General features: G+C 46.6%; 1 protein-coding gene across 9 annotated transcripts in view; it reads right to left on the bottom strand.

Annotated features, from left to right (window-relative positions):
• The window catches only part of LOC127587363 (tropomyosin alpha-3 chain-like), a 65,876-nt gene that overhangs the window by 34,957 nt on the left and 9,140 nt on the right, over nt 1–21,779 (bottom strand). For 5 of the 9 annotated variants that reach the window (XM_052045643.1, XM_052045637.1, XM_052045638.1 and 2 more), the window contains exons 1-2: nt 20,311–20,515; nt 3,306–3,439 (exon numbers count right to left, since the gene is read on the bottom strand). In XM_052045643.1, coding sequence (XP_051901603.1) covers nt 3,306–3,439; nt 20,311–20,442 — 266 coding nt within the window. In that variant the 5' untranslated portion in view covers nt 20,443–20,515. Of the gene's footprint in view, nt 1–3,305; nt 3,440–20,310; nt 20,524–21,779 lie in introns of those variants that run through there. The other 4 variants (XM_052045640.1, XM_052045639.1, XM_052045645.1 and 1 more) reach the window with 3 other exon arrangements.

Below are 21,779 nucleotides of genomic sequence, written 5' to 3'. Positions count from 1 at the left end.
ATACATAAGGAGAGAGAAATAGCTTTATCTGGTTCCTTTCATAACCTCAGGATGTGTCAAAGCATTTCATATTTAATGTTCTGTCACAGGCAGGGGCAGAAGTCAAATCAAGTAGGGTGAGGTACGAGTACAATAAAAAAACGTGCTTGCAGCAGCATTGCAGGCATGTAGGTACAGACAACACACAGAATATAAATTGTACAAGGCAGTGAAGTCAGAGAGAAAAAAAACTGTATAAAAGCAAGACCTTAGTGCAAAAGACACAAGTCCACGGCAGTGCAAGAGGTAGTCCGTCGTGTTCTGTTGCTGAGGTAGAGTTAGGGTTCAAGAACTGAATGGTGGAAGGGAAGTAGCTGTTCCTGAACCTGGTGGTGTGGGACTTCAGGCTTCTGTACCTCCTGCCCGACAACAGCAGCGAGAAGATGGCACAGCCCGGATGGCAGGGATCCTTGATGAGAGATGCCACCTTCTTGAGGCAGCACCTGCTGTGGATGCTGTCAGTGGTGGGGAGGGCTGTGCCTGTGATGGACCCGGCTGTGTCCATTACTCTCTGCAGTCTCTTGCGTTCCTGTGTATTGGAATTGCCGTACAAGACCACGATGCAAACAAGTTGTGCATAGTAAGCTCCCACAAACCAAACAGATAATGAGCAGGATAGTAGGAGAATGTGCCTGCCCTTGTTTGAATATTGAAGTAGGATCTTTTATACCCACTTGAGACTGAGCCTGACTTTGACAATCTTACACAATTGATTGCTCCTCCAACAGTGCAGCACTCTTTCAGTACCGTACTGAAGTGTCCGCCTGGATGACACGTTCAGATTTCTAGAATGAACCCAGACTGAGAGTGGGGGGGGGGGGGGGGGGGGGGGGGGAGGGGGGGGAAAGAAGGAAGAACATGACAGATAAAACTGGGTCAACAGTTTGTCTTAGCTGCGATGTTGTATTGTGGAGGGTTGTGGCTGTCACGTGACAGCACTGCCCACCACCTGGTCGGAAGACACACCACTGCCAATCAAGGTTTGGCCACGCCCCACCCATCAGTACACACCTGACCATTGGCCTTTGTAATCCATTAGTCCTTGCTGGCACCGGGCCATTAGCCTTTGTAAATTACCTGGGCTGGACTCCCCAGCCCTCCAGCACTATAAAAAGTGCCACGTGTGCTTGGCTCTCTCTCTTTGCGACCTTCGAGGGACCACCCTGCTTCACTCCAGGCCGAGGACCGTGGTACGGTGCTGGAGAAATCGTTGGTGAGGTGGGCATTGTTCCGAGGGTGGTTCCGGAGGGGAAATCAGCATCCATGGAAACTGCAGGAGGTTGGGGAGGGGGTGCGCAGTGGGGAAGGCATTCCTACAAGTCAAAACTAATTTGGGGATGATTACAACTTGGAATAGTTTAATAGTACCACCAGGGATTTCAGTAACAGTGTAATGGTGAGGTTGATTCTACCCGACACATCACGGCTTGGTATGGCAACTGCTCTGCCCAAGACCACAAGAAATCACAGAGAGTTGTGAATGCAGCCCAGTCCATCAAGAAAACCAGCCTCCCCTCCATTGACTGTCTACACTTCCCGCTGCCTCGGGCAAGCAGCTGACATAATTAAAGACCCCTTCCACCCCGGTCACTCTCTCTTCTCCCCCCCTCCCATCAGGCAGAAGATACAGAAGCTTGAAAACGCATACCACCAAGGCTCAGGGACAGCTTCTATTCCACTGTTATCAGACTATTGAACGGACCTCTCCTACAATAAAGATGAACTCCTGATCTCAAACTTATCATGGCCCTTGCACCGTATTGTCTGCCTGCACTGCTCTCTCTCTCTAACTAACACTATATTCTGCATTCTGTTATTGCTTTTCCCTTTGTACTACCTTGATGTACTTACGTTTGGAATGATCTGTATGGATGGCACGCAATACAAAGTTTTTCCACTGCATCTTGGTGCATGTGACAGTAATAAACCAATTACCAAACTGGAGATGAAGCCCAACTGCTCAGTTCGAGATCTGGCTGCATTTACCCCTAATTCCTGTCATCTGAAAGCCCAGAGGAAGAGAAGGGCAACTCATCCCAAGGAAGGGAATCACTGCACAGCATCCCTACCAACGCTGTCAGGACAGGAGACCTTTTGAGTGGCATACCAGTTGGGGTGCGTTGCTGGTGGGTACAGATTTGGCACCTAGGATTCGAACAGGCATTGCATTTAAGAGATGTGTCACATGGGTTGATGTGTTGGCACTGTGATCTCTCCTCTGGTGGAGGGTTAACACAATGAATAGGCTGGTGAGAACACAAAGGACAATGCTTCACTTGTTAGCTTCACGGTGCGGATGGTACGAGCTGATAACGGCAGACTGGAGATGGCCTTAACCCAAATGGGCTTAGACCAACAGTGAACCTTCCACAGTAAACTGTCTGTAAAAAGAAACATTTCAGCACAGCAAGAGCAACCATACCATCTTCCAGGCTAACCCTATTGATTGAAAACCAGGAACTGTACCTAGCATTATCTAGAGCAAGAGACAAGATATTTTACCTTACTGCACAATAAAATTAGATATAATTTACAGCAAAGAAACAGGCAGTTTATTCCAGCCAGTTCTATGCTCCACACAAGCATTTTTGAAAATCTTTTTTGATCTTGACTTATCGTTTCTCCCTTAAGTGGATTTATGCAAATCATTTATTTAATTATTAATTTATGGGAGGTGGATGTCACTGGCAATTTATGGTCCATTCCCAATTGCCTCTGAACAGAGGGGCAGTGGAGTCAATAAACTTGACGCGGCTGGAGTTATGCATGGGCCAGAACAGGTAACAAAGGCAGATTTCCTTCACTGAAAGTTCACTAGATGGGTTTTTATGGTAATCTAGTAGTTTTATTTTCCTTTTTAAATGCATGGATTTATTTAGTTAATTTATATTTCCCAGCTGACATGGAGGGATTCAAACTTGCATCAATGGTACAGTAGCTTAACCTGTATCCTCTTGTACCTATACCCTTGAGAGGCAAATTTTTTTAACCATCAGAAAAGCCCAGAAATGATGCAAAGAAAACCTGAAATGCTGGAGGAAGTCAGTGGGTCGGGCAGCATCTGTAGAGGGAAATGGACAGTCAACGTTTCGGGTCAAGACCCTTCGAGCCCACCACTTTGAAGATTTCCTCCATGTCCATTTCCCACCACAGACGCTGCCTGATCTTCTCTGAATTCCTCCTGCATCTTGTTTCTTGCTCCAGATTTCAGCATCCACAGACTTTTGCATCTCCAAGCCCAGAAATGGATCCTCCTTCAGCCTCACCTCTCGCTTTCATCTGCTGCCTTCTCAGCCTCTTCCAGTTTCTGCAGGGCTGTGGCCAGACGCTCCTGAGCACGGTCCAACTCCTCTTCAACCAGTTGGATGCGGCGGTTCAAGGAGGCCACCTCCGCCTCGGCCTAGGCAAAGGGAAAATGGAAAACCAAAACAGCTTAGTGATCGAAAGGGTCCATGATCAAAGTCACCAGAAGCAGGCAATCTATTCCTGCCAGTTCTATGCTCCACACAAGCTTTTTCGCAAATCTTTTGTCATCCTCTCCCATCAGCCCATCCTGTTTGGAGCCAGGATCGTGAAAGGCACTATACAAATGCAAATCTGTCACAAGTAGTGTTATTAAACATCTTTATATTCTGCATTCTGTTTTTCTTTTTACAACCTCTATGTACTTGTGTGTGGCATGATCTGGCTGGATGGCACACAAACATAAGCTTTTCACTGTATCTCGGTAGATGTGACAATAATAAGACCATAAAATATAGGAGCAGAATTAGACCATTCGGCCTGTCAAGTCTGCTCTGTCATTCAACCACGGCTGAGTTTTTTCAACCCCATTCTCCCGCCTTATTCCTCATAACCCTTAATCCCCTAACCAATCAAGAACCCATCAATCTCTGACAATAATAAACCAATATCAATACCAATTCCCTTTAAAATAGGCATCAGTCTCGCATCTCTTACTGATCCGCAATCCATCGTCTACACTTGGAATTTATCCCACAGAGCATGTTGGCATCACAGTGTACAAATCTCACTTTGGAAAAACAATCAAATGGCCTTTTGATTAGAAGTGAGTCACCCGTGCTATCCGTGTATACAATTACCATGGATTAACAATGGGAACCCTGGCTAATTGCCTCTCTTGGCCCAGTTCCAATTTGTCAATTGCAACTGCTCTAATTCAGCCACAGATGGGATCAGAATATTTAAACATTTTTTTTTGGATTTTAATTATAAATGAATTAAAAAAATACAGCAATCACCTGTTTTTTAAGCACACCTTGCTGGCAATATAATTGACAATGTCAATTTTGTATTTAATTTAGTAATGTGGCTTACAAATTGTAGATACCCAACTAATCGCTTTTGCCTGTGGATATGTAATAGATGTTGATTAGTGAAATGACTGAGGTTCCTCACAGTTGAAGGATCTCTCAATAGTAGAAATATAGACAATAACAGGCAAATGTGCAGTTTTTGTTGTTAGTTTGGTCACAAGTTATTATAAAAACCAAAAGTTGATTCCTACACAGTAATATAATTGAAAATACCCAATTTTTCCAAAGATATTAACTGAAAGTGCCACTCCAAAATGCCAACTGAAAACTAAAACCCCAAATTCAGCACTGCACCTTCCTGCAGTGGGTGTATAAAGTGCTCAGGGAAGTGGGAGACTCCAGGACTGCTCCTGTGGAGTGGCACCTCTACTTAAGCTGCTCTTCTTCAATCCTCAAACAGTCTGAAGGAAACACTTACAGAAGTGGGTGGAAGTGACCTCCAGATGGGGGATAGTTACTAAATGCACAACGGCATAAATAGTGGGTGATCCAAACGTATCACAGGAATCAGGGGAAACGTGTACGTAGAAGCCAGGCCACCACATCTTCTGATCTGGGCAGCGGAGAAATATCACAGTTCTCACTCCTGGCAGCTAATGGGAAGTGTATCAGTGTCGTGTAACAGATTCCAGGGTCTCAAGGGACAAGGACTCCGTACACAGTCTTTGGAGTTAAAATGATTTATTTATAAAAACAAACGTGGGACAGGATAACAGGAACCACACACACATACACACACTGGTGATCGTGAATGTGGGGGGGGGGTGGAAATCACAACAACGGTAAGATGCACACACGCACACACAACAAACTGGGTACAAACGATCAAGGAAGAAATATATGCCTGCCACCTCTCGACAGTGCAGGCACAGCTCTATGCTACCAGGAATATACTTAGGACACTCCTAACCCTGTGGAAGTGCACACTCTTACCAATGGTCTCTTCAGCTTTGTTTCACAATTCCTTGGAGCAGTCAAGACAGAGAGAACCACGCACGTGTGGCACTCTTTATAGTGCTGGAGGGCTGGGTGGTCCAGCCCAGGTAGTTCAGACAAGCCAATGGTCCAAGGCCAGGTACAAAGGTGTTTACAGAGACCAATGGTCAAGTGTGGACTGATGGGTGGGTGCAGCCAAACCTTGATTGACATTGATGTGTCTTTCGACCAGATGATAATCAGCGGTGTCACGTGACAACCATGACCCTTTACAATATAATCAGTGAGGCGCCACGCCAGTGCAGAACCCAGTAGGGCTGCAAGCCCCTAATTCCCACCCCCTGTTGTTGAGCAGCCTTCCTATGAAGCGAGGTTAGCTTGAAAATGGCAGACACCTTTGGATCCATACCCCAGCACATACAGGAAAGAAGACGGAGAAACTTTGAAATAGAAGTTAAAATGCATTATTCGTCACCATAATATCTCAGCGTTCATCACATCACCTTTTGTGGGGTTGCACTGTGCCCACATTGGCTCCAGCCCTTGCATACAAGAGACGACATTTTGAAAAGTAATTCATTGGGCGTGCAAAACAGAGGGACATTTGGATGGTGGGATAGAGAAGTTGCACTGATAATGTTCCTTTCACCATTTTGGGAGGTTACAAAGCACAAACGGATGGCGATTTACACAACCGTCGTCACTGCTACAATCTAGGTTCCATTCACAAACAGCACGATCCCACAGCTCATAACCAGCTAACCAGCCTTCTGGCAATAGTTTGTTTAGGGATAAATATTGTCCATGCCATGAAGGAAAATTCCCCTGTTCTTTTTCAAATAGGATCCCTTGATACTACATGTGGGAACAGAATTGGCCTCACTTTCAGATGTCTCATCTGAAAGAGAAACTCTAGCAGTGACCTAGATTTTGCACTCAAGTCATTGGAGTTATGGCAGTGCTATTTACTGAGGCTTGCACTGCTCCCTCCCCATACGAGTGACTGCACTTTCAGGAAGCACCCACACCCAATGGCTTTGCCACACCCTGCAAGCATCTGTGGTGAGAAGACGTGACGAAAGGAGGCGGCGAAGGGCTAGTGACTAGAGGAACAAACTAACAAATTCCTCAGTCATATTGTGGCTGTGTAAACTGTACCGAACTCCTGCTTGTTCACCCAATGACTCTGCGGGTCTTCCTGCAGAGCTGCAGCCAAACCAAAGTGCTCAAACTGTACCGTGTTGGTATTGTGACTGCAGTACAATTGTTTGGACCAGACACGTCACAGATTTGGTTCTAAAGTGCTTTGAAATCATGAATACAAAATATACGTCTCCTTTTCCTCCACCACAATCTAACAAGTACAGATGCTTCAGATCGACCTCACCCTGCCAGTGAAGTCAACAAGTTAGCATCCCGAAGTTTCATTCCCCAACTGGGTGGGGGAGGGGGAAGGCGACTCAGTTACTTTCAGACTTTCTGCTATATCTAACTTCTGTTTCCTCCCTCACCACCAGTTCCGGTCTCACTTCCCCTCTGTACCTTCCCTCTTGAATAGTCACTGCTTTTATTAAGTACTGTCCTGTTCAAGCATGAGTTCAGCTGGGGTTTCTTTTGGTTGTTGGTCGAGGAAGAAATGCTGGCCGAGAGACCAGGGAAATATCCTTTGGATAGGGCGATGATTTCTTCTATGTGCGACTAAACAAAGGCTTTGATTAACAACTCATTGGGATGATGGTTCCTCTAACGATGGCACAGTGTTACACCAGGACTCAGTCCAGACAGTTCATAGGAGGCCCACCGTGTCCATAAACTCAAGACCTGACGCAGAGCTCGAGCCAATGCATTTCTGACCATAGGTCTGACACCTAGGAGGCAGCAAGTCACTTCTCATACATCAACAGGCCCTCATTTGTCTCATCCTCAATGAAGTGGATGTCATTTAAGGCCAGGACTTACTGCCCATCCTTAATTATCCTCTGGGAAGATGGAGATCCTTTTCCACCTTCAACAATTACAGTCCTTGAGCCTGGTGGTACGTGTTTTCAGGCTTTTGTATCTGCTGCGCTATGGGAGGGGGAAGAGAGAATGTCCAGGGTGGGTAGGGTCTTTGATTATGTTGGCTGCTTTACCGAGGCAGCGAGAAGTGTATTGGGTAGGGAGTTTCAAGATTTAGACCCAGCGAAGACGAAGGAATGGCAATATATCACTAAGTCCAGATGTTGCGCGAGTCAGAGAGGAACCTGCAAGTGGTGGCGTTCACTACCCAAAGCCTCCTTGATGATAAAGGTCACAGCTTTGGGAGGTGTTGTCAAAGATGTCCTAGTATAAAATGAGGGTACAATGATGGTGCAGTGGTTAAATTACAAAGGCCTGGACCAACAATCCAGGAGTTCAAAACTCACCACGACAGTTGTAGAATTTAAATTCAGTTAATCTGGAACTGATAAAAAAAAAGATTATAATGACGACCAAGATATCAGATTGTCATAAAACCCCCCAGCTGTTTCACTGATGTCCTTTAGGAACTATACCAACTCATTCAGGCTGCTCTGCCTAAGACCGCAAGAAACTGCAGAGAGTTGTGGACACAGCTCAGCACATCACGGAAACCAGCCTCACTGCCTCGGTAAAGCAGCCAACATCATCAAAGATCCCACCCATCCAGGACATTCTCTCTTCCTCCTCCCATAGTGCAGAAGATACAAAAGCCTGAAAGCACGTACCACCAGGCTCAAGGACAGCTTCTTGACCGCTGCTGTAAGACTACTGAACAGTTCCGTAGTACGATGATGGACTCTTGACCTTACAATCTACCCTGTTATGGCCTTGCACCTTATTGGCTGCCTGCACTTTCTCTGTAACTGTAACACTTTATTCTGCATTCTGCGATTGTTTTCCCTTGCACTGACATGATGAAATGATCTGTATGGATGGCATGCAAAACAAAGTTTTTCACTGTACCTTGGTACATGATAATAGTAAATCAATTTACCAATTTAAATACAACTGCAGAGCACAGCAATGTGATTTGATTCTTAAATTTCCCCCAAAATGGTCATAGGTGGAAGGTGAATGGGCTGATTTGCCCTAGATAGCGTTGAGCTTCTTGAGTGTTGTTGGAGCTGCACTTATCCAGGCAGATGGTTCAATCACACTCCTAATCTGCATTGGTGGAAAGGTTTTGGGGTGTCAAGAAATGGGTTACTTATTGTGGAACATTCAGCCTTACTCTTGCAGCTATCTACATTACTGGTGCAGTTGAGTTTCTGTTCAAAATAGAACAATCTGCTTCCCACAGAAGATCCCCAAAATCCTGACCAATGTTTATCCTTAAACTGACCCCACAAAAGATTATGCAACCATTCTTTTGGTGCGTGCAAATTCACTGCCTTGACTGTTACGTTACAACAAAGTAGAGGGGCTCCCCAGATTATGAATGACCTGACTTATGAAAATCTGACTATGCAAATTCTCCCATGTGTTTTAAAATCATTTTCAAAGCTAGTAATATGTTTTATGGTATTCATTAATGACGAGACACAGTATGTATTCTAGGAGTTTAATTACAGGTAGTGTTAGGGTGATTATTCAGTGAAATGTAAGAATTATAGCAGTGTATGTAGAGCGGTACGATGTGGTAGCTACGGAAAACACACATTTCTGACTTACGGAGAAATTAGTTTATGGATAATTCTCAGAAACGGAACCCTTTTGTAACCCAGGGACTGCTTGTACTTAATTGCCTGTAAAATGCTTCACGGTGTGGGATCATGGAGAGCACAATGGAAGTGCAAGTCTCTCTTCATGAGTCAAAAGCTGATCTAAGAAATAATGGTCCAAATCAGATGGGTCAAAGGACACAAACTGATTGACAAGATTGATCATGCAAAGACTTGTCAGTCAAGTACCATCCCCCCTGTCATTAATGGATCTGATGAGCCTGCCTCAAATCCCTGCAAGGCAAAGTGATGGAAGTGATCGACAGTGCTATCAAGCAGAAATTACTCAACGATAACATGCTAAGTTTGGGTTTCACCAGGACCTGTTGGCTTCAAACCTCTTCACAGCCTTAGTCAAAACATAGACCACAGAGCTAAGTGCCAAAGTTAAGGCTGCCCTTGGTGTCAAGGGAGCATTCGACTAGTTATGACAAGGAACGTGGTAAACTGAAGGCAATAGGCATTAAGAGGAATACAGTCCAATGGCTGGATTCCTATCTCGCACAAAGGGAGCTGGTTGTGGTTGTTAGAGGCCCATCATCCTAGCTTCAGGACATCATTACAGGAGTTCATCAGGGTTGTGTCCTAGACCCAACCACCAGTTTCAACTGCTTCCTCAATGATCCAAGGCCAAAAGTAAGAGTGGAGATGTTTGCTGACAACTGCACAGTGTTAACTTCCGTTCAAAACTCAACAAATGAATCAGTGCATGCAGCAAGACCTAGTTAACATTAAGGCATGGGCTGATAAGTAATGTTTGTGTCACAAAAGTGCCAGGTAAAGAGGGAGAGTTTAACTGCCTACTCTTAATTTTCATTGGTATTACTATCACCAAGTCCTCACTATCCTGGGGATCACCAGTGACAAGAAACTCAATTGGGCCAGCCATATAAATACTTTGGCTGCAAGGGCAGGTCAAAGCCTACCTACCTACCACAAGGAGCACGATGGAATACACTCCCCTTAACCAGCTGAGTGCAGCTCCAACTTACAAGTCAACACCATCCAGGACAAATGAAAAAATCTGATGATTTTGGAGAAACTCAGCAGGCCAGACATCATCCATCGAGAAAAGCAGGCAGTCAACGTTTCGGGTCAGGCCCCTTCTTCAGGACAGGATAGGAAAGGGGGGGGGGGGGGGGTGGGGGAGTCCAATACATAGGAGGGAAAAGCAGAGCAGCGAGAGGTGGACAAAAAAGGGGAGGTGGGGTGGGCACGAGGTGGTGATAGGTAGATGCAGGTAAGAGATAGTGAGAGGCAGGTGCGGGGGAGGAGGGGAGAGCAGATCCACCGGGGGGATGGGTCCCTGTAGCACTCTGGTACTAGACTGGAGGAATGCCTCAAGTTCTGGCCAAAGCAAGAAGGGGAAGAAGTTTCTCCTTTAATCACTTCCCTGTTAAAGCAGGACTCAGCTCATTTGCTTTGATCTCCCCTGCAGCAGTGTGGGGGTAGCTTCAACTAGGACTGCAGCAACTGAAAGAGGTCTCTTCAAGGGCAATTAGGAACAGGTAATAAAAGTTGGGCTTGATCCTGAAAAATAAATATGCGCAAAATTTAGTGAACCGTTTGTTATAGAGATGGGGGAAGAACAGGGTGTGTCTTACATAGTGTGGAGAGACACTAATAACCAAACTAGTTTATTAGAATCTCTTTACACATCATTACTTCCACCCCTCCCTTCCCCCATCACCTTCACAAACTGTTCAATAAACTTTGGAGGTTGTTTTTAAGTTCATTTTAGCAGAGGGCAAAGACAGTGAAACACTTTTCTTTTCCCTCCTCAACCCTTTCTGCCCCTTCCCTCTAATATTAACCAAGTGGCAGCAACCTTCTCTTAGAAGCTAGTGCTTAGGGGATTAAGCCCCACTTGAGCACCTGCTCTAGGCCTAGGTCCAGTCTTGCACTGAAGAGATGTTTCAGTGCTGGATGAGCTGTTAAAGTGGGGAGGAGGGGAGAGGTCCACTCTCCGGTGGGCAAGAGTGATCCCATCACACGAAAGAGCATGGAACTTTTGTCCTTGGTGACCTGACAACCCCGCACAACAACATTTTTCTCCTCTTCCTGGAGGGACCTTGCTGTGTGCAAACTGGCTGTTAAACTCCCTTATGTTACAACAGGCTGTAAAGTGCTTCAGAACATCCTGAAGCTGTGATAGGTTCATGGGCAGGTCATGTATGGCAGGCCAAACGTTCTAGACGGTCGAAGTGAAAGCCCATTCCCACCTTTGCTTTCCACCCACTGCACTCTTGCAACTGGCTAGCTTCAAATTCAGTCACTCTATTGTGTTACTGCCCACTTCGAGAGGATTGTGGGTCCTCTCAAACAGAATTAATCTGTTAAAATTCAGCCGGATTGATGTTCCTTCACTTTCGCAGCTAGTCACACTACTGCCACCACTTCCTCTTCACACAAAATCCATCTGCTCTTGCTCAGCCTCGAGGAACCACAAAATGCAGACACAGAACCTTGCACACATTCACATTCTCTTACTTGCACACAAAATGGCTCTCTCATGTGCTTAACTGTGCCTCCTCCTTTGTGTGCACAGCAGAAATATTTATTTTTGAAAATTGAAAAGAGGAAGGAAAGATTCTGCTGGATTATGCCTCCATTTTAAAGCAAATCAACTTAAAGTTTGGCATAATTTGCATCATTCCTGCTAGCTCCAGTTACTCTCAACGATTGCTCACGTTTGTACAGTTGTTCAATGAGGTAAAACACGCCAAGCACCTTCGCAGATGTGTCAAACAAAATCTAAGTAGGACACACAAAGAAATATTAGGTCGTGATCAAAAGCAGCAAGGTTTTTTTCCTGCATTTCTTCCTCCCCCCGACACACCCTTCAAGATATCTGTCAAGTTCACCTCGCACACTGTAAGGGCCAGAGGTCTCCTCCTGTACTGTACTCTTCTCCAATTCCAGATCCATCTTTCAAACATTGCAAATTACTCTGCACTTATCCAAAGCATTCCACATCCCAAACAATCCTTCCTAACACGGGAGGAAAATCCATTAGGTGTGGAGTATGCAACTCAGAGATTTTGTTCCATTGACCCAAAAAAATTCACCCTCGCAGACGCCGCCCGACCTACTAAGTATTTCCAGCAATTTCTGTTTATCATCTCAGATGTTACCCAAGGTGTATAGAATTTGGCCCAACTGGTCAATACCAGTGATAATGACCCACGTTAGCCTTGCCTCACCCTTCGTCATCGCACTCCATCCATATACCCATCCATTCTTTTTCACCTCCGTGTTTATATTTTATGCAGCTTCCTCTTAAATGCACCACTGCTGCTCACTCAACCACACGATTGCAAATTCCACCAGTTTGCCACTGAGCAATGATGTCTTCCCCCCCCCCCACAACCCCCCCAATATTCTTTCTGGAGTTTCTCAGCGACCAGCTCATTTTAAAGGGACCTAATCATTGACAACCCCATCACTTAAACAATAACAAGCTCCTATAAGGGCATCCGACCATTTTGAGAAGGGATTTATCATTGAAGTACAGGGGCCCTTAATCCCTGGAGAATCACTCCGCCACTCATTGAAATGTGGAATTCCCAAAGCAATTGAGACTAAGCCACTAAACTACTGCATCTCTTGTTTAGGAATCACTTTTTACAAAAAGTAATTGTGTCTTCAGATTGACAGCTAAGGATTTTCTGGATTCATCCGAGTTTTAGAATCACAGATCAAACTGACAGTTTGAGCAACTTCCCCTCAAAGTACACCCAACCCCAGAACAAGTACACGTCAGCTCTCTAATAGTAGGACAACTATCTGCAGCATCTTTTAATCTTACTCAGATAAGCTTAGGAATAAATTTATGCTCTGTTGCACAATGCAGCAAGTATGCTTGATGAAGATCACCTCTGAAATTTGATTTCTTGATGTCAATTAAATTTCAGGAGTTCATGGTGCAAATATTGCTACATTGCACATGGATCAAGAGCAAATTTCTCTCCTCCTCTCCCCCACCCAGCTCTCAGTTCTTGCTGGGGCCTACCTCCATGACTACCAGCATCTCAATCACTTTCCAGTCTTAAAATATCTGCACGGAAACAATGATTTAGCACCATCAGTTCTATCTGCGTGCAATGAGTAGAAAACAAGTAAAAGACTGCTGCGATCCCTCCTCTAGGTACTTCCCAGAGCCCAGAACAAGGGCAGTTCCCAGAACCAATACAGCTCACTTCCTCAATCCCATGTCAAATAATGTGGCAATTGCTGTCGCCAATGATTGCCTGGCATTGGAATCAGCCAACATACAATGAAATTATACCACAGCAGGGTGAAAGACCAGCAGTAAACAATACAATTACTTTAAAAATACACCAATGGATCTTTCTATGCTTTGATCCAAGTGGCAGTTAAATGGCACAGAAAGGGGACTCCCACAGGAAGCGGACATGCTACACGTAGCTTTAATATTATGTCCCACAAACAGCAAACACTTCGACGAGGATGGTCTGCAAATAAAGCAGCACAAGGATAATATAATCAAGAGGATGTACTGGGCAAGAAAGACTGTGCACGCTAGAGCTCTCTACTCTAGGAAACTGAAGGTTATGGGGTGACCCAATCAAGTCTTCAAGGGTTTAATAGGGCTTGCAAGGAGAAACTATTTTTGTTTTGGCACATTTCTGAATTGTTGCTGATGTGTGGACATTTGAGGAATGCTAAAGTTCACATTTACACTGCCCTGCAAAACAATGTCAGGGGATTGTGCGTGAGTTTTTTTAAAAAAAAAGTCTCTAGATGGAAAGAAAAGTAGAACCATAAGCGATCTTATCACTACTAAGCAGGACATTACCTCCTCTCTGCAACAGTACAAGAAGCTTTCAGCTGAAGTTGGTGGGGTGGGTGGAGAAAGATGTCAAAGCTGCTTTGTGGTGTCACAAAAATCAACAGATGAGCTTTCCTTTTAATCACTTCATTCAGTTTCCTCCAAATTCAATTAAAGCAACCATCCAAATCATCCTTTTCACCCAAAATATATTCCTCCTAAGCTTCAACACCTTACCAATAAAACAAGTTGAGAACTAATCTGATGGTTAAGCATTACCAGTAATTGCCAGCATTTAAAAAATAGACTGAGTGCAGAATATAATGGATCTCCATTTAAGGTGTTAACCAGCTTACATGTCAGCTTCAGAAGCCTGTTGACACGTGAGGCGCTTTTACCCAATCACTGGCTCCACTGCAGTGACACATTATTAATTTATGAATCATTAGGTTGTGGATTCAAGCCTCATTTCAGAGACTTGCTACAAAATCTAGGCCAACACTTGCAGTGCAGTAGAGAGATTGCCAGTTGACTGGTCTAACAAAACATTAAAATAAAGCCCCATCTATTCCCTCAGGTGAATGCATGCGTTGTCAGTGCTATTAAAAATGGTGCAGAGTATTCCCAAATGTCCTGGACAAAGTTAATCCTGCAACTAATATTGGTGACACAGCAATTAAATTACTGTACTAGTAATCCAGAGGCCTTAACTAACAATGTAGAGAATTGCAGGCATGGTATTGTAGCGGTTAGCATAACGCTTTACAGCACCAGCGACCCAGGTTCAACTCCCATCACTGTCTGTAAGGAGTTTGTACGTTCTCCCCGTGTCTGTGTTAGTTTCCTCTGGGTGCTCCGGTTTCCTCCCACATTCCAAAGACGTACGAGTTAGGAAGTTGTGGGCTGCCCCCATAACACTCTGTGCAAAAGATGCATTTCACTGTGTTTCGATGTACATGTGACTAATAAAGATAACTCATTTCATCTCAAAATGCTGGAGGAACTCAGTGGGTCAGGTAGCATATGTGGAGGGTAGACAATCGACACCCATTTCCTTCCATAGACGCTACCTAACCTGCTGAGTTCCTCCAGCAGATTGTTTGTTGCTCCAGATTCCAGCATCTGCAGGCTCTTGTGTCTCCACTGTAGAGACAATAGTCCAAATCCAACTACAGCAGCTGCAGAACTTAAATTCAGTCAGTAATCTGGAATCAAAAACAAACTAGCCATTAGCTACAATGACTGCAAAACTCCACTTGGTTCGTGAATGTGAAGAAATCTGCTACCCTTACTGAGTTTGGCCTGTCCAGACCCAACAATGTATTGACTCTTAAAGGCAAGCTACTCAGTTGCACTATTAGTGCTGCTTGAAGCAGAAAGAATGAAATTGGATGCATCACTTGCCATTAAACTAGATACTGAATTCGCAGGTGGCACAGTTGTTCCCAGCTCAGCCAACTATGCAAAGTCATTCTCATAAACATCTGGATACTGGCGACTAAATTGGGAGAGCTATCCCACAGAGTAGTCAGGCGACAGCCTGATACAGTCCGCCTCACAGAACCATACGAAACAGAGAATCTACCAAAATCCATCCCAAATTCTTGACTTCCTGCTCCATCAGTAGAACAGATCCACCACAGGTGGCGGCATAGTGGTATAGAGGTGGGAGGGATTAGCCCTTGGGAGTCCTCAACATTGATTCTAGCTTCCATAAAGTCTAATGGCACCAGGTCAAACACAGGCAAGTCCATAAGACAATAAGAAACAGGAACAAGAGTAGGCCATATGGACCCTCAAGCCTGTTCCACCATCCAATAAGCTCATGGCTGATCCACTTTCCCTCAATGCTTGATTCCTTCCCGATTCCCTTATCTCAGCTTTTAAGATATTCAAGGATTCAGCCTCTACAGCTTTCTGGGACAAAGAATCCTAAAGGCTTATAACCCTTAAAGAGAAGGAATTCTTCATCACCTCGATCTTAAAAGGGCACCCCCTTATTCTGAGACCACATCTTTTGGTCCTAGGTTCTCCCACAAGGGGAAACATCCCCCAAGTATTTACCCTGCCAAACCTCACAACATGTTTCAATAAGATTGTCTCATGAGAAAAGGTTAAACAGAGGCACTCTTTCCATGCCTGGGACCATCCTGATGAACCTTCTCTTAACTATCTCCAATGATAAAATATCAGAACCAAAACTGTTCACAGTACTCCAGATATGGCACAGTGTACAGTAATAGTAAGACTTCCCTACTTTTATACTCCAATCACGCTGAACTAAAGTCCAACATTCCCTGAGCCTTCCAGATTACTTGTTGCACCAAATGCCAGCTTTTTAAGCTTAAATGCTCCATTTAAGTGATGTTTTATCATCCTTCCAAAGTGAACAACTTCATTTTCCTACATTATCTCCTGACTACCGCCTGCCATCTTCCCTCAGCTGATGAATCAGTGCTCCCCCAACCACCTTTGGAAGAAACTATGAAAGTTGCAAGGGGACAAAATGTACTCTGGGTGGACAGCCTCAATATCTTTCACCTTGAGTAGTTTATAATTACCACTGAGAGAGCTGGCCAATCCCCGCAGGACATAGCTGCCAGATTGGGTCTGCGGCAGGTAGCAAACGAACCAACTTACTTGGTCTTGCTCTCATCAGTCTATCTGTGGAAGAGGCACCAGTTGTCAGGGTAATGATAGAATGATCACTTCAAAGTCATTATGCATTGCCAAGTCCTGCCCTCTCAATGAGAACAATCTTCATCTTGTTGTGTGGTGCTACAATGTGCTGAACAGGAAAAGTTCAAAACTGGGCATCCATGAGGCACTGTGGACCAGCAGCAGAAGTGTATTCTACCACCACCTGTATCCTCATGGCCCAGCATATCTCTCACTCAACCATTACTAACAAGCCAGGGGATCAATCCTGGTCCATTGAGTACAGAAGGTCGTGCTGCGAGTATAAAAATGAGATGCCAATCTGGTGAAGCTGCACAGAACTACATGCATTAAACAGCAAAAACTGCAAGAGCCAAGAAATCTCTCAATCAGAAGACCATATTAAAACTCTGCAGACCTGTCAAACCAGTCATGAATGGTGGTGGAAATTTAAATAGCTAATGGGAGAAGGTTCCAAGAACATCCCCAACCTCCATGATGGCAAGAGCCAGCATGTAAGAGTGTTAAAGGCAAGGTTGAAGCAGTCAGGTTGAAATGTCAAGCCAACGATCTCTCAGCTTTTCCTCAAGATCCCCACCCTCGAATTCAATTCACTCCGAGTGATATCAAGACAGGCAGTAGAAGGCAAAGGCTTTGGGAGCAGACAAGAACCCATTGCTGTAGAACTATGGTCCAAGCTATCCAAGTACACTTACAACTCTAGCATCTGCCCAACAATGTGGAAAACTGTCCAAATATGACTCTTCGCCAAAAAAAAACACAGGATAAATCTACTCTCAAAGTGATGGGAAGTGTTGATGATAGTACCATCAAGCTGCACTTACATGCCTGCTCAGCATTGCCCAGTTTGGGTTTCTCAAGATCCACTCAGTCAGATCTCATTGTGGCCTTGGTCAAAACAGGGATCAATCAGTTGAATTCCAGTGCTTAGGTGAGAATTATTGTCTTTGACATCAAGGCAGCACTTAACCAAGTGTAGCATCACAAGCCCCGGCAAAACTGAAGTAAGTGGAAAATGCTCTAAAGGCTGAAGTCAAAAATTGCACAATGGTAAATGGCTGGGGCCTTTGGAGGTCAATCATCCCTGCCACAGGACATCACTACAGGAGTTTCTCAGAGTTGTGTTCTAACCATCTTCTTCACCAATGAACTTCCATCCAAAGTAAAATCAGAAGTGGGATAGTTTGTTGATGATTGCACAATGATTAATTCCACTCATGACTGCATAAATGAACAGCTCCAAGCTTGCCTGTTCAGGCTTGGACTAATAAGTAGTAAATAACACACATGCCACAAAAGTGGCAGACAACAGCCTCTCCCTTGTTGGAGATGGTCAACTACCTCCTCTTGACATTCAATGTTGTTACCATCACCGAGTCCCATATCATCAACTTCCTCAGGGTTACTATTAATAGGAAACCCACATAAATACAGGTCAGAGTGTCCAATATCCTTCACCTGCTGACACCTCAAAAGCCTATCCACTTGCTACAAGACAAGTCAGGATTGTGATGAAATTCACTTCACTTACCAGGACAAGTGCATTTCTAACAACACCTAACACCACTCAGGACAAAACACTCTGCCTTTCGGCACCTATCCACCACTCTAAGCATTCATTCCTTTCACCACTGGCACAGTGACTGCGGTATGGACATGCGCAACATACAATGTAGATATTCGCCCAAGATATTCCAACAGATTCTCCCAAACCCATGATATCTACCACCCAGGGGAATGATTACTTCAGGCGCATAGAACACCTACTCCTGCTAGTTCCCCATCAAGTCATACACCATTCTGACGAAAATATACAAAACAATCCTTCATTGCCACTGGTTCTAAACCCTGATGTTCCCTGCCCAGCTGTGCTGTGGGAGTAACTTCATCTGAAGGACGACACCAATTCAAGGCAGCAGCTCAATGCCCACTTTCTCAAGAATTAAGGATGTTGGATAATGGTTGAGGTTGTAAAAGTTGTGCAAAAAGACAAATCCAATCTTTCCTTCCTCATTATTTTCACTTCTCATCTGAAGGACTGGCTACTACAGAGTACAAATCAAAAAGGTCTCCAGCACCTTGATCAATGGGATAATGAGAGCAAGCCTTAAAACCCACAGGATATTTCTCAGCAGAAGACAAAACCAAAACCACTTCTGCCCTCAAGAAAAAAAATGCACAAGATTAATTCTACGCCTGGTATTGACCAGGGGAACCTACAACTCCAAACCCACAGTGATCAACTTGTTCAACAAGGAACATGAGGATAAAAGTCTACAGAAACTAGCTGAACTATGGCCACGTGTGAGGGGAGGGGAGGGGGGAAAGGAGTTTGGGGGGGGGGGTTGTGGAGGGAGAGAGGGAGGGAGGGGGGGTGTGGAGGGAGAGAGGGAGGGAGGGGGGTGTGGAGGGAGGGAGGGAGGGAGGGAGGGAGGGGGGGTGTGGAGGGAGGGGGGTGTGGAGGGAGGGGGAGTGTGGAGGGAGGGAGGGGGGGTGTGGAGGGAGGGAGGGAGGGAGGGAGGGGGTGTGGAGGGAGAGAGGGAGGGAGGGGGGGTGTGGAGGGAGAGAGGGAGGGAGGGGGGGTGTGGAGGGAGAGAGGGAGGGAGAGGGGGGAGAGGGGGGGAGGGAGAGGGGGGGAGGGGGGGAGGGAGAGGGGGGGAGGGGGGGAGGGAGAGGGGGGGAGGGGGGGAGGGAGAGGGGGGGAGGGGGGGGAGGGAGAGGGGGGGAGGGGGGGGAGGGGGGGAGGGAGGGAGGGGAGGGAGGGGGGAGGGAGGGGGGAGGGAGGGGGGGGAGGGGGAGGGGAGGGAGGGGGGAGGGGGGAGGGTGGGGGGAGGGAGGGGAGGGGGGTGTGGAGGGGTGGAGGGTGGGAGGGGTGGAGGGAGGGTGGGGAGGGGGGGGTGTGGATGGAGAGAGGGAGGGTGGGGGGTTGTGGAGGGAGAGAGGGAGGGAGGGGGGTTGTGGAGGGAGAGAGGGAGGGGGGTTGTGGAGGGAGGGAGGGGGGTTGTGGAGGGAGAGAGGGAGGGAGGGGGGTTGTGGAGGGAGAGAGGGAGGGAGAGGGAGAGAGGGAGGGAGGGGGGTTGTGGAGGGAGAGGGAGAGAGGGAGGGAGGGGGGTTGTGGAGGGAGAGAGGGAGGGAGGGGGGTTGTGGAGGGAGAGAGGGAGGGAGGGGGGTTGTGGTGGGAGAGAGGGAGGGAGGGGGATTGTGGAGGGAGAGAGGGAGGGAGGGGGGTTGTGGAGGGAGAGAGGGAGGGAGGGTGGGGGGTGTGGAGGGAGAGAGGGAGGGAGGGTGGGGGGTGTGGAGAGAGAGAGGGAGGGAGGGTGGGGGGTGTGGAGAGAGAGAGGGAGGGAGGGTGGGGGGTGTGGAGAGAGGGAGGGAGAGAGGGGGGTGTGGAGAGAGGGAGGGAGAGAGGGGGGTGTGGAGAGAGGGAGGGAGAGAGGGGGGTGTGGAGAGAGGGAGGGAGAGAGGGGGGTGTGGAGAGAGGGAGGGAGAGAGGGGGGTGTGGAGAGAGGGAGGGAGAGAGGGGGGTGTGGAGAGAGGGAGGGAGAGAGGGGGTGTGGAGAGAGGGAGGGAGAGAGGGGGGTGTGGAGAGAGGGAGGGAGAGAGGGGGGTGTGGAGAGAGGGAGGGAGAGAGGGGGGTGTGGAGAGAGGGAGGGAGGGTAGGGGGTGTGGAGGGAGGGAGGGTAGGGGGTGTGGAGGGAGGGAGGGAGGGGGAGGGTGGTGGAGGGTGCGGAGGTGTGGAGGGAGGGGCCGGACCGGGTGGGCACCCCGTCCCTCAGCACCCCTCCGATGGGGAGCGCTCACCCACCTGCTCCCGGGCCTTGCGCTCGGCCACCACATCCTTCTGCAACTGCTCGGCCCGCTCCTCGGCACAGTCCGCCTGCTGCTGCAGCACCTTAATCTTGCGCTTCACTGCTTCGAGGGACGTAGCGGCGGCCATCGGGGAGTCAGCACCGGACAGAGCAAGTGAGTGGAAGGAGGGAGAGGCCGCCTCGCTTCCGGTCGCTGCCACAGCCCGGACGTCTCCAGGAAGTGACGTGCGGCCAAATCAGCGCGCGCCGGGAAGAAAGTGGCGGGAGAGGGAGCGCACCCTCAGTAGGAGGGAGCGCACCCTCAGCCGGCGGGAAACGTAAGGCAGGCTTTCTTCTACCGCTGGGAAATCTGACGGAAATCTCCTTGACTTTTTGGGATTCCGTGGGAAAACTCAAGGAAATTCCTGCGGGAAATCCCAATTCTTGGAAAAAAATCAATGGACATCTCAACTCTGAGGTTCTGTGGGAAAATCCTGTGGGAAATCACAATTCTTGGAAGATAAATGGATATCTCAACTCTTTCAGGTTCTGTGGGAAAACTCAAGGCAAATCCTGTGAGAAATCCCAATTCTTGGAGAATCAATGTAAAGCTCAACCCTTTGAGGTACTGCGGGAAAACCCAAGGCAAATCCTGTGGGAAATCCCAATTCTTGGAAGATAAATGGATCTCTCAACTCTTTTAGGTTCTGTGGGAAAACAACGCAAATCCTATGAGAAATCCCAATTCTTGGAGAATCAATGTGAAGCTCAACTCTTTGAGATTCTGTGGGAAAACTCAAGGAAAATCCTGTGAGAAATCCCAATTCTTGGAGAATCAATGTAAAGCTCAACTCTGAGGTTCTGTGGGAAAACTCAAGGAAAATCCTGTGAGAAATCCCAATTCTTGGAGAATCAATGTAAAGCTCAACTCTTTGAGATTCTGTGGGAAAACTCAAGGAAAATCCTGTGAGAAATCCCAATTCTTGGAGAATCAATGTAAAGCTCAACTCTTTGAGGTTCTGTGGGAAAAATCAAGGAAAATCCTGTGAGAAATCCCAATTCTTGGAGAATCAATGTAAAGCTCAACTCTTTGAGGTTCTGTGGGAAAAATCAAGGAAAATCCTGTGAGAAATCCCAATTCTTGGAGAATCAATGGAAATCTCAACTTTTTGAGGTTCTGTGGGAAAACTCGACTTTGAGAATTGATGAGAAATCTTGAATATTGGAGATTCTGTGGGAAATCTTGTTTCTTGCAGAAACTGGTACATCTCAATTTTTAGAGAAGATGTGGCTATTTATTTATATTATTTATTTATCAGTCACATGTACATCGAAACACAGTGAAATGCATCTTTTTGCATTACTGAGAATGTGCTGGGGGCAGCCTGCAAGTGTCGCCACGCTTCCGGTGCCAACATAGCATGCCCACAACTTCCTAACCTGTACGTCTTTGGAGTGTGGGAGTAAACCAGAGCACCCGGAGGAA

This window comes from Pristis pectinata, chromosome 40 (assembly GCF_009764475.1).
Source record: "Pristis pectinata isolate sPriPec2 chromosome 40, sPriPec2.1.pri, whole genome shotgun sequence".
NCBI classification, from domain to species: domain Eukaryota; kingdom Metazoa; phylum Chordata; class Chondrichthyes; order Rhinopristiformes; family Pristidae; genus Pristis; species Pristis pectinata.
This window is presented reverse-complemented; position numbering and strand designations above follow the sequence as displayed.